Raw genomic sequence first — 14,008 nt, 5'->3', positions numbered from 1 at the left:
GATCTCAGAGACTATAAGAGCTAGAGCAACCAGATTTTGTTTCCAGACTCATGTGATATCGCACTGCTACAAGTGTTATTTCGCCCCGCCCCCTTCCGCCCCACAAAGGACGAAAATCTGTGGTAGGCACAATTTTAAAGATACGATAAACCTGAAAACGCAGTATCGTAGAGAATGACCATATCTACCAGATTTCCGAATTTGAATCAGATCCGCTACTCATTCTCTTTCTTGCTCGCACACTCTGCCTCGTTATGTACGCGAGCGCCCTCTAGCGAAGGAGTTGTAGAATCTAAATGGTACATGTAAAATCTACATGTTAGATATAAAATATACATGTACTGACTGAGTACGGGTATACGCAGTGTCGCGTCCCCAGAAGCGACTTACACGTTCCTTCTCGTTTCCATTGCAGACGTTGCACAATATGTACTCATTTCAAGCTCAAATTTTTAAAATTTATATTAGATAGCTTACAAATATGATTTGTATCTTAAAGAAGAGAAAATGAAACAAATTTTGAGTTTTGCTTAGCTGTATATACTTAAACGACTTTTTTTGCCCAATTTTTGATTATGGAAAACCACTTTTCTTTGCATGTACATACATATGTACGTATGTACAATGGGCATTACAAATATCGAGCAAAAATAAGGATAAACGGTAGGATAGCACATAGGATATATGTATGTATGGCTGGCTGGTAGGTTAGTTACTGGTATTTATACTCCTTGACCCAACATATTCATAGATGCATACGTAAATATATAATAGTATATTGGTTGAATACAAAGTAAAACTAAAATATCCTCTTTTAGAATGAAAGAAATACCTTACCTGTATTGGATACGTTTAATTAACACGACACATTTAAATTTTAATGAACTCGTTATATTTCGTAATGCTTACTTAAAATCAACACAGTTTTCATTGGTTGCGCTTCTTTCATAACAATATAGTTGCCTAATATTACCAAGTGGATAGCTCCATGCATTAGATGAGTCCGAAGGGGAGTTGGGGCTCAATGTCGTTGGTCGTGGATGATGCTCATTGAAAGGGTTTACTTGCGACTTAAAGAATACTGGAAAGGAAACTCTGTGCTGTACTTGTGGTTGAGCAGATTTAATAGCCACTGACTTCGAGTAAAATTTCTTTTTCAAAAACGTAGCTGTTGCCTTTTTTGAGCTATTTCGTTCCGGTTGGTGCTTAAAACTCTTTCCTCGAGTAAAAATTCGTAAGTGACCATTGAATCCTTTCGTCTCCTAAAATAAATTTTTTTAAATGTGAGTAAATAACAACCAATTCATTTATATTGGTCGGACTATCTGTATAAGTATATGGTCAGTGGTACCTCCTGGCCAGTAAGATCGAGGGAGAGTTAAAAGACTTCCTCCGATTGGGAAGCGGAATAATGAGGATAATAAAAATAATGAGGAGCTGTCCCGAATTCACGGCTCACACAGTTGGCTGGACGTTGGTGTTGGACCAAAGCGAGGTTTAAGCTGAGCTTTTGAAAATGCGAGAAAACGGAAAACGCAGTATTGTAGAGAATGACTATATCTACCAAATCACGTAATCTGGTTTAGATCTGATCATTATTACAGCCAGAATGAAGAAACTAATTTGGCTACCCCCACCCCTTTCAGCACTGCAGCCGCTCTTTCGCGCTCGCACACACTCTGCCTTGCCTCGTTCACCTGCTAGAGGTGAAGATGTAGAATCTACACTGTGGATATAGATGACAGATATAGATCACAACGTTCCTCTCGTTTTTTTCAATTAACAATGACTTGGGATTCTAATTCCAAACCTTGAGAGAATGGTTCGGATCATTCGTAGCATTGACTTTTAAAGAAGGGATCTACTGAGTATAATTCGCTTTGCTAAGAGATATTTACTTTGTCACAAAATGTGTCGGATTGGCCGTTACTATCAACAAAAAAAAAGTGACTGAGGCCCGTAAAGTGTACATATTATCACGAGCCCCATTCCATTCACCAAAAGAAGCCTGAGAAAAGAGATCGTAATTAAATATTTTTCATACCTCATTACATTTATAACCGTCCTTGCACATTTCGGTTTCCGCATTCAAGGAAGCCACTTTTATTTTTCCATTTGGGTTTGAAATGGAACGGTTAGTGTTGTCGAGCAAGCAAACATTTGATTTCAACTCAAGTTGATCCTCGGCATCCGTTGTAATACCATCCACATCCACATCCACATCAGCATCAGCATCTACATCAACATTTGTACTTGCAGTCTGAGAATGAGTTAAACTTTCACTCTCAGATGATATATCAGCTGGTGAATGTGGACACTCTTCGAGGGGCTCTTTAAGAACTTCGTCTTCCGTTGTTTCGATATCCACAACCTCGTCGTCGTCGTCGTCTTCGTCATCGTCGTCATCATTACCATATATATTTCTTCCTATTCCGTAAGCCGATTCTGAAGATATTGATTTATCCGAGCCGTTTTTGTTGTGAATGGATACTGATGTCGAAAAATTGATTTGCTCACTTTCGATATTGGATTGGATAGTGTCTAATATTGGCGAAAAAGCTTCCGCTGTTGGTAAGCGATGCGAGGCAGTTGTAATACTGTTATGCGTTAGAACTGTGGTTGTTCGGGCCGTTTGAGTTGGGGTAATGTAAACGTTGCTATTAGAGTCGCTAGACCTAGTGTATAATGAAGTGGATACAATTGCTGCTGAAGCGACAACTGGTTTAAATGCAGAGCAGCTTAATATCGATGGAATGTTATAATCAGAAAACGTTAGACCACTGCTGGCGACATCAGACAGCTTACGATTTTTGATAATGCCACAAATAGAAGTTGACGACGATTCGTTTTTCATATTAAATTGCTGACGCTCTCGCTCCCCCAAGCGAACGGCATTAGCAATCGTTGCTGGCATATTCGCTTCTGCTCTAGCCCATTGCATTGGACATGATTCGAAGTCAAGGGCCGATTCACTGGGGTTGGCGCCACAGATTTTAGAATTTTTCGAATGCTGTTGCTGATGATTTGCGTCCTGTTGCTGCCACATATAGTCCACAACAAAATTTCTGGAAAGGGGCATTATCGAAAGATCGTGGTCGTTGCGAAGCGAGTGAAGGGGTGAAAGGACCGATGAATGATGTAAATTAAATGGTACTCCAACCGTAGCAGCTGCTACGGCCGTAACACCAACCACAGCGGCGGCTGCAGCCACGGTACTGTAATTGTATTGGTGGTCAACGGATCGCTTTGATATTGGGGTCTGCTCTTTGCATGCTATGTTCTTAGCTTCTAGGATCTCACAGTCAGTTGGTGTGCTACACGAACTTCCACCTACTAGTGCACTAGCTGACGATGTCGTTGGTGAGCTTTGATTTCGATTGCGATTAACATTACTGTTGCTACTAACGAGTCTTTTTCTGGTGCCACCATTGAACATCGCCTTGACATCTTCCCATGCGTAGATAATTTTTTCATCGTGGGCGTTTCCACTAAGCGTCATATGACGTCGCCAGGAATTAAAGTTGGCAGCATCGGGCTGAACGTACCTGTCGTTTGTTGTGAGGCGATGTGAATGGAAAATGAATTTATTCGGTGAGAAGAACATTCCACAGAATGCACATTTGATGCATTTGGCTCGTGATGAGTTATACCGAGATGGTAAAAACGATCCACGACAGCCCCATGCACATTTGTGCTGCACGTTAAATGCAAAGTCGTCGGGCAATCGAGGTGGGGAGTTGTCGCCCAAGAAACTCTTACAAAGACGCTCAGCTTCTCTTCTAGTTATCATTCCGCATCGCCGCGAACTTACCGGCATGGCACCGGCTCTTCTCAGAATTTCCAACTGTACTGGTGTACATTGCACGCAGGTTATGCCAAGCGCCACACGTCTATTATGTATCTCATTATAGCTGAATTGTTTTAGAAGAGTATTTGAGATTTGCGCCAGGCAGAGTCGCTCTTGCCCCTCAATGTACAAAGACACAATTGGTATTCCATAAAGCAGAACCGAGCTAACCTAAAAATAATAAGCGTGCATTAATTGAGGCAATAAAATCGTCATATACTCGAGCATGTACTACTACTACTACTCGTCATATACTACTTTATGTAACGGATAGAAGGAATCGTCTCCGACACCATAAAGTTTAGGTATTCTATTCTTAAGGTATTCATTAGGTATATGTAGTAGATCAGCATCAAGATATGAAGTGGATATAGTCTGATAAGGGCGTACCCAGGGGGTCATTAGTATTATTAGTAAGAACAAATATTTTAAATTAATTTTCATTGCATATTTTCTAACGGTTTTTTGTTTAAGTTATTTGAAGGGATTTTTCAAATCAGCAGCCCTCATCACATCAGTACTTACACTATTAAGCCTGCAAAAATGTTTATATTTATTATTTATACTAGCTGTACCTTGCCACGTTTCGCTGTGGCATTTTGTGGTTGAACGCATAAGAAATGAGGAACACAACTAAGCATAAGTTTTAAATCCTTTTAATTTTGTAATACTTGTATAAAATATTTCGATTCTCTATTTTGCGCGTAAATCTGAAGGCTATCGGGTTCACCGACACGGAAAAAGCAATCCCACATCTAAATCTAAACCACACTATGGCCGAGATTGACCTTGAGCCTTATTAATTGTCCTTGCGAATGCCAATCGAATGGGAAATTGCAATATTTTGAATTGAAATTTGTATCAGTCGATATCATGGGAATCCTAAGAACGAGGACATTTGTACCTTTGAAAGGTCCAGCTAAGATCGTTGCCATCACGTTGTTCATCAAGTTCTTTACTGCGAAAGGATGCACCAAAGGGCGTCATTTGGAACAAGAATTATGTTTCCTAATATTCGATAGAAAATGCTTCGATTCAGCAGTAGATCCAGCAAGTAGAGTAGGCACTTGACTTTCCCGCCAGCAGAACACATTCCTTTCGTCTCATTATTGAACTTTAGAGCCTAGCAGTAAGTGCAGACATTACTCATCTGGCCAATTAGGACATGGCGACCGGCGCTATAATCAACAGCTGGATAATGTCGAAGTGTAACACAATTGTAATACTGATTTCGATCTACTGTTACCTGTGCACGAATCCTACTTCATAAAACAATACTTAAATTGCGATTTTCCGAGCTGCGGTCGCTTGTATTGAAATAAAAAGTCGAAACCAAGCTTAACCTTTTTATATGTATAGATTTTATTTAAATGTACTATGCTGAGATTGAATCCATCACAAACAGTTTGCAATCCAAAAATATGGGCATTTAAGTACTCGAAGCACATGCAAAACGTAGTAGAATAGATATAGTTAAGACGAATTTCTACAATATGCACGCCATTAAATGTGGCATTATGTGTGGAACTCACTATGCAGGAGAAAAAACTTTTACGGATTTAATTTGTGCATGCAAAGAGTGCGAATGCTATCCAACTATTAAAATGGTCCAACCTACTTTTTCTGATAGAAGTAGGTAGGCTTCCTTTAATTTGCATCTTATTGATTTATTTTCCACCGTTTTACATTGCGCGAAACTTGATCTAATATCAACACATCGAATACAAAAAGGAAGAGTAAAGTAATGACCATTACTTGAATGGCTATATGTAATGCAGATAATTTTTTTATTGCGGTCAGAGGTTAACACAAAAGTGAAACATTTTATATTTTCCCAATTCCTCTTCTTTTGAATTAAAGGTATTTATTAATTGTTTTGTCATTCGGGGCTACAATGAAAAATTGTAGTCCAAAAGACTGCACTGTTTTACATTTTTCTGGAATATTTTTAGAGACAAAAAGGATTTCCTGAAACCTGAGAAACACATACATAATGGCTACGTAGGCGTCAATCTAGTCAACAAATCTAGCTTTCTTACATTTTACTTTAAATTTATTTGGGTATGTTGGCGCATTTGTATTGCCATGATATCTATGTATTTGTTACCGTCATTATATATGTATTTATATATATATATTTCCAACCATCTTAAATTAAACAGAATTTATATGCACGCTACGCGTGCCATGCCAGCCATGTCTCTACTTAGCATTCATCATCCAGTTAACAATAAAATCTTCTTCTGAACTCAAACAAGGTTTTCACTGCTGTCTTTGCACGCCCAATCTTTATAAGCCATGAACAAAAGAAAAAAAAAATGAAAGCACGTAGCTAATGATACCACAAGGGAATCATTTGTTTACTTCTTGTTTGTAATAGTAAGAGAAAATTGAAGCTCCCCTAAGAAAGATATCCAAACTGATTCACTTTATGGAAGCAGACTATTCAGTGTGAATCTAAAATTATCTAGTCATTTTTCTCGCTTTAAAGATTTAGATATTCTTGTAGTTCCAACAATTTGTATTTTCGGACCCTTTTTGGAATATTTCAGGTTAAACCATGGTGTATAAATATAACATAACATAGTATGTTCAGACTTTCCTATACCTTCCATTTAATAGAATGATCCAAATTTCATTTCTTTTGCAATCTAATTTTCTTGATTTTGGTTGAGCTATCTACAGATACAAAAAAGGTGACCCAGAGACCCATCAATCGTTCCTGTGGCAGCTTTTTGATATATTTATCCGGTCTGGACGGGTATGTAAATCCTGCGTACATAGATACTGTACGTACATATACTGGGAGCTGAAAAGAGGTTCGGTTCCCTCCTTGTGTGTCTGGCAATAACATAATACTCTCTGAAAGGATTTGCACATATAGTAACACATTTTGATGGTCTCAACACAAAAATTCAAACACGCTTCTGTTAGTTGAATTATCTTTACCATTTGTTCGCATAAAATCGCAAAAAGCAAAACCAAATTTCATAGGAGAGCATTTATTTATTTTCCTATTGCGACATTCTTGTCTTCTTATAAATACAATACAGATTGCACTAGCCTCAATAACATGATCCATAAGAGTAAAGTATTATTTGATTAATTTGGCCTTGCAATGCTTTCATAATTTTCTTTAATTATAAAAGTATAAAGAATTGCCGTTCGGAACAGCCAAGCTTGTTACGGGACTACGGCACCCAAACGTATCTTCTCATATAAATAACTCGATTTTTTTATATATATTATTTTATACAACATCATTTAATTTCTAGTCTAAGAAAGCTCCAATTAGCTTTTCAGAATGGCAAAGTTCTTTACACCCAGATTTAAGATACTTTAGTTATTTAGTTATAAAAGGACAAGCAAGCAATAATAACAAAAAGTCAAAAAAAAATTCTGCACAAAAAAAAAAAAAATTCTCTAAAAAAATTTAAAGACCCAAACCCATCAGAAAACGTTGGTTTGGTTCCCTGAGGAAAAGAAAGATCGATTTTGTCGAGTAGTGTAACATGTTTTAGCAATTAAAATTCTGAGGTCTATGGGCTAAAATTGCTGAGTCAACAAAAGATGTCTTGTTACGCCATACGTTTTTCCCGCGGCCATGGATACATGGTAACTGCAGGACAATTTATTGCTAATGGTGATACCAAGATGAACAGCCTGATCCACGTATTCAATTTGAGTGTTATTGAGAGTTAGCTAAGAAAAATTTGTTTGCTGAGTATTTTTTTTATTTATAATACACTAGCGGCTCGGCAACGTTTCAATATGGCACATTGTGGTTACATGGGTGAAAATTTAGTCGAATAATGCGTTTAATTTATTTTTGAATTAAAAAACCCTTGTTCCATTCCCTTTTCCGTCATCTTCAGCTGATTCTCTTTGCCATTAAGGCAGCATTATCAAGTCGTTTATCCAGCAAACTTCAATGCCCCACAATGCTCGCAAACTTTCGTGCCACACCAACGTGGTGCCACTCCATACAAAATTACCAAAATCGCGATTTTCGTAGCCGCGGTCACTTTTTAGTCGGGATGAAGACAAATTCAACAAATAAAAAACCGTGAAAATCGGTCCAGCCGTTCTTGAGTATTGAGTTTTGATACAGACACCGACGTCCTGTTTTATATATATAGATTTAGAATTAGCAGGGTTTAGTGACCCATTGCACCTAGTCCATCTACTAACATTTGACAGTTCAACATTACATAACTTCACATCACACACTCAACACACACTCATTTATTCTTCTCAACGGACAACTAACAAACATTTGAACATCAGCGGAGTACATTTGAACATTACAATTGGATAACGAGCCTGGGAGATCATTGACATGTATGAGAAGACGAGTGGACCAAGGTTTAAAGGTTTAGGTACTCCACTTCTAACAGATCGGCAGAAATTCCGATCTTTCACTGCCAGTTCTTACAGTTCCAGTTCCAGTTATTTTTAAGTTCCAAGTACATAAAATATGGTGCCAGGTTTTTTTTTAATTTGTTAAGCCAGATATTTTCGAGTACCTCTTATAGATAGGGAAAAATTTATATTGCTTTGCCTTAGGAACTTTGGCCAATTTCCAATGATCACGGAAACTTGATGTCATAAGCGCAGTGTTATGCATATGTTATGTAATATGATTAATTATCTTCGGCAAAATAACTTAAAGAAATTTGGATGCAAGTCCATAACAACAGCGTTTGACTTAATTGTAAAAACGCATCTTAGGACATCACACGGTGTTCCACACATAAAACTTAAGTTCGACCAATTTTCTGTTTTTGAAAAAATCGAGAAAAACGTGCTTAAAAGGTTAATAAATGCAAATTTCTCGAAAAGTACTTAAGCTTGGAAAAAAGACTTCTCCCCTTGTTTCCAAGAACAAATTTTAAATTTTAACTTACAAACAAATATTTTGGTTCCGCTTTTATTTATTTTAAATTTAAAAATATGTAATTTTTTTTGGTAAATTTACAATTTTAGCGGCATATTTAAAAATATTTGGCCGAGCATTGGACTATACGAAAAAACAGTGGCGATATTCAACAAAAAAACAAACAAAAAACCATTACCACACTGGCACCTTTTGGGAGATATTAATCATTTTTCACTCCAACCCATGCTAACTAAACGGACCTACGTATTCGGCCATTAGAGAACGCTGCAGAGATGTTGCTTAATATATTTTTTGATTTAAATTCTAATTAGCTAAAACCTAGACAACATTTTATCAGCAAGGTGTCGCTTCGTTAGAATAATGCTGTTAAGGTCATCAATTATGACTATGTCTTCATATCTTAAGAACAATGTCATAATTATATGAATTGCATCTGAACAGTCGTTAGAACGATTTGATTTATAAAAGCAGCCAATTGGAATACTTGTTGATATCCCTGTACCTCCCTCTCTACTATAATTTCGCCCCCAAGACACATTAAGAATAATTACACTGATAAATATATCAAAAATTTGTTGTTCGTTCTACCCGTCATATATGCATGTTTATAATATCTTGTAGGTTCAATAGAGTCATTTATGCGGAATTTCTTACATGATTTGACCTTTGAGATGTTTGACTGTTTTCCATTCCATTGGGTGGTTTCGATGATACTTCAGTTTTTTGTACGGTTTCCGGAAACGCCATTTACTAAAAAACTAAAAGAAGATCATTAGATTTGATATTATTTTTCAACTTAGTCTTCAATGACTAGTAGCTGTTGAAAAAGTTGAATCAAATATTTGTCAAGTATATCTGCAGAGATTCTCGTAGTTACAATGAAAGGGATCGTTGAGAGTCGCTGAGGTGGCCGCGACTCTACATTTATATTTGTACTCAGTCAGTATACTATATGCACGCTTATGATTTATGTGGAATTTTTAATTTGTACCTGTTTTCGTCTTTTCGCTACATATGGTCATCTACATCTACAATGTAGATTACACTGATCGATCACGCTGCACGAGGCAAAGTTTGTGTGAACGAGAAAGAGAATGAGTAGCACTGGAAAGGGCCTCTGAAAATTAATTTCTTCATTCTGGCTATAATAATTATCCGATCTGATTCGGATTTGGCAATCTGGTAGATATGGTCATTGTCTACGATACTGCGCTTTATTTTTATCGTATCTTCAAAGTTGCGGATGCCACAGATTTTGGTTTTTTGTGATGATATACATGTAACAGTGTGATCCCACAGAAGTTCGGATACAAAGTTTGTTTGCTCTAGCTTTTATAGTCTCTGATATTTAGGCGCTTATCGAGGCGGACAGACTTACGGAAACGTTTCCTTCTGTGCGTTACACACATCAAATCCGACCACCTCAAATATGTCCATAAACTCTTCGGGTATGTACCTGGTATAAAAGGCGTTGTTACAAAAAAAAACTTTCTTTCATAATTCATTAATATTTGATTCAAATCGGTATAATATGACATATAGCTTAAGATGGAGGCGCGCCGAGCTTTGTATACCCTTGAAGTTCGACGACAAGTCCCAGTCTTCTCCCGCTTAGTTTAGTAAATATATCTCTCTAAACAGTCTTGTTGTTAGGCTTTAAGATACATGTGTACATACATACATACATATATACACAAAATTTGGCAAATGCTTGAGGTCTTTCGAAATCACAACAACAAACATATTAGCTGGGGAATTGAAAAGATTCTGGTCAGAAATGGTACTAATAACAATTTATGTTATAAATTTGTTTCATATAAAATAATCAGACGCTTGCACATCGCATCCCTTATGCCAAAACTCCCTCATTCAATTATAGAATGCGTGTGAATGGCATAATTGAAAAGGAGACTGGTCCCTAGAGTACATTCGTTAAAGATAATAAGGTTAGCAAAAAAAGTTATACAGTACAGATTGTTAAGCTTAATGCCATTGTTATTACATACCCACGCTTAAATCGCTAACGAAAGGCGAAACAAATGATTACAACAGGACTCCTTAACTCGAGAAGGGAGATGGTAGAACTAGAACCCCAGTCACCCACCAGACGACCAGAGGGTTGAACGAATTACAAACCAGTGAGGTAAATAATGACAAAATTATGTTAGTATTTAGAAAAACAGCAGATTGTTAACAATCTGGCAGATGTACTTAGATAAGGGGGGTGGGATGATGATGATTCCCTGAGGCTATTGAATTTACCATAGGGTTGTTCGTAATGTAATCATCAGTTCTACTACGACTAGGTGTGTTTTTATATATGCTGATATGTGATATATGTAAGTTCTTGCCTATCCCAATTTTGACACAAGTCTAAATAGAAACTTAAATTAAGTAAAATTCGAAATGTAAACTCAAGTGGCTGCTCCTATCTGTTACCTACTCTTACCTGTTACTAGGGGTGCAAACATACGAGTTCTGATCCCATAACACTTTGCCCAATTAAAATAGTAACATCCACACATGTGCTATACAAATTCAATTATCTCCAATTAATTTGAGTGCTTTGTTTATACGGGGCGTGGGCGTGCCTCACACTAACACTTGTGTTGTCCATCCAGCCAGTTCTCATATTTCAAAGTTTTTGGTATAAAAATGAGCCCACTCGTCGGTCGTCATACAATCTCTCGATTTTACATGCACGATGGACTATTGAAATCGAAAACGATTACGTTTCGGTTCGGTTCGGTTCGGTGTGGGCCTGGTCTGAGGGTTGAAGCATGGAAGCATATGCCCTTTGACGAGTACGAATACAAATACAGATACTGGGGTAGATAAAGACTAAAATACCCACTGATGAGTTGGCAATAATTCGCTTGAGTGGTTGCTGTCAACAGGCAAATAATAGGTGTTCTATTTGAGGGCGGGGCGGGGGGACATTACACAGGACACAGGCTGCCATGCCACTGCCGGTCCAAGTGCCGTGCTGAAGTCGTGCTGGTGCCAGTGATGGCCTTTTGTTTACACGTACAACATCATGCATATTTAATTGGGTTAAATTGCTTGACGATTAACGTTTGTAAATGAAATGCGCGGATAATTGAGTTTACTTTGTCTAATTACAACGGTTTCTATATGTACAACACGCGTATCCATGGAAATATTGAATATGCGGCATAGCGATTCGTCTCCATTAAAATTGTGCGGCCAATTTTTGATCAATATGTACATGCCCCGACATATGACATATTTTTCAATATGTGCAATGTATTTTCACGCGATTAGAGCAACCTCAATCAATTTTAGGAGGTCGAAAATTTGAAACAAACTTTATCCCAGCGTGTAATCACGCACTAAATCTGCACATTAAACTATCCAGATTCAATAGTCTCATGAAGATGTAAAGACGAGACGGACAAATGAATGAATGTCGACACGGATATTAAGGCTGATCAATTTTTGTAAAAATGCAATGCACCTCTGGGTACACGGTCACAAGTTATTCTGCAAGCGGTAGAATGGCACCGGACCATGATTTTTTGGGATCATTCATCATTTACAGATTGTCAGCGGCTCCCGACCTCTATTCCCCCATTCCGATCTCAGTACTAGGCTAAGTCAATAAAATGTGTTCTGTACTCTTAACGGACCTCATTAAAAATATAAATTTATTGATCTGTAGATTGCGACAAAATAACATAGTTTGTCAAATTCAAGCAATGGAAATTGAGATTGATTGAAACTCGAGACCTGAGCTACAACAGTACATCAGGACAGAAAGGAAAAACAGTTAAGGAATGTAAGGAATGTTAGCTTTGCATCCGATCATTCTTATGGCCGCAATATGCTACAGTATAGTGAATATTGTCTGATCTGGTGTACATATATATGTACATGTATGTAAGTAAAGCATTTGTATTATTTGGTGCAGATTATTTACTAAAAAATACAAATTTACATTTATTTTTATGTTTTGACTTAATTAATTTCCCAGAGTTTTCAATTTTAATAAATGATTAGCAAAACACAATTCGATAACTGATTCGTTTCAGGAAGCTAATTATAGGCACTCTTGTAGAAGTATTAAGACGTTGTCGCGCAAAAGGTAGGAAAAGGTATCGCTCATAAAAATCTATGCAAAAACGGCTGTGTTCAATTTGTTTGACCACCCTCCGAAAATCACATTTTACCGTTTGGAACGTTGCTTGTTTTTGACTTCAGTTTACAAAAATATTAAGCAAAAAAATAAATAAAAACACTAAACTCAAAATCAATAAGGTCAACCAATTTTAGCTCAACCTTTTATTCATAGAATTTTATGAACGATACCTTAAAGGCCTAATAAATGCAACTGTCAAAATAAAATAAAAACACAAGAAATATTCCTTCGACTTTTCCTGAGTTCTTAAAGTCAATATTTTGAAACAAATTGATCAAAAATGTATTATCAATTTTGAATTTAAAAGCGAAAGCATAATATATCCCAGACGGTAAAATAAAACTACACAGTGTTCGGGTCCAATTTATAGCTGCATTTATCAACTTTCTAAAGTTCAAAGTTCGTTACAGCCAGATGAAAGAAAAATGAAAGAAAAAACCTACATCTAAAATAAAATTAAAAAATATAAATGAAAACTTCCATTTTGTTGGATAGTGTTATCAAACGCAGCCCTCAAAAATAGGTGCTCTCTTTTCTTGTCATCGTCATCTTCCCTGCGCCCAGTATGCGGTATTTATTAAATATAAATATATGTACGCGTGACGAGAACTTGGAAAATCATTTAATAACGTTATATCTATTTATATCTTGTAGACACACTCATGCACATAAGCTCGAAGATTCGCAATTGGAATATTTGAATACTAATTTTCATCTTATAATAAAATTACTTAGCCAACCAATTCGAATCCTGTTATTTATTTTCTTAACATACTAAAACATCCAAATGCTGGTTTGTCGGATTAAGGGAGCCCTCCTTTCGTTGTCCGATGGCTGGTCTTAGATTAGTAGCTGCGAGCCTGAGATACTATATCTACAATCGATTATACCGATACAGTTGCAGCACGATTTTATTATGACGAAACTGGTTCAATTATTTCAAGCCTTTGATGTACACCTTTCATAGGTTATAGACGTTGTATAAATGCATGTTTATATACATATATATGTATTTATGTGTTTGCATTGTAATGCCGAGAAAAAAATCAGGGCTCTGAGCACTCGAATATCACGCAACGAATTGTTATCGAAAACTGAATGC

At 36.9% G+C, this 14,008-nt stretch overlaps 1 protein-coding gene across 1 annotated transcript; it reads right to left on the bottom strand.

The window, feature by feature from the left end:
- Positions 1-905: 905 nt before the first annotated feature.
- Positions 906-13,982, bottom strand: LOC111070826. The gene is made up of 4 exons (XM_022361782.2): positions 13,682-13,982; positions 9,402-9,505; positions 2,045-4,018; positions 906-1,262 (listed from the first exon to the last, which is right to left on the bottom strand). Exons 2-4 carry the CDS (start codon positions 9,492-9,494, stop codon positions 906-908), a joined length of 2,424 nt encoding a protein of 807 aa, XP_022217474.2. The 5' UTR covers positions 9,495-9,505; positions 13,682-13,982.
- Between the last annotated feature and the right edge of the window lie 26 nt (positions 13,983-14,008).

The sequence above is a fragment of the Drosophila obscura genome, unplaced genomic scaffold, assembly GCF_018151105.1.
Source record: "Drosophila obscura isolate BZ-5 IFL unplaced genomic scaffold, ASM1815110v1 contig_187, whole genome shotgun sequence".
In the NCBI taxonomy this organism is placed as follows: domain Eukaryota; kingdom Metazoa; phylum Arthropoda; class Insecta; order Diptera; family Drosophilidae; genus Drosophila; species Drosophila obscura.
Note: the sequence above shows the minus strand (reverse complement) of the source record. Positions and strands in the feature narration are given on the sequence as shown.

Bases quoted from the DNA above. Each gene is read 5' to 3' on its own strand.
- LOC111070826 (XM_022361782.2), bottom strand. From the start codon at position 9,494: ATGGCGTTTCCGGAAACCGTACAAAAAACTGAAGTATCATCGAAACCA. The intron at 4,019-9,401 runs GTAAGAAATTCC...TATTATTTTTAG, and splicing joins CATCTCAAAGGTCAAATCAT to GTTAGCTCGGTTCTGCTTTA. The intron at 1,263-2,044 runs GTATGAAAAATA...AATTTATTTTAG, and splicing joins ACGGTTATAAATGTAATGAG to GAGACGAAAGGATTCAATGG.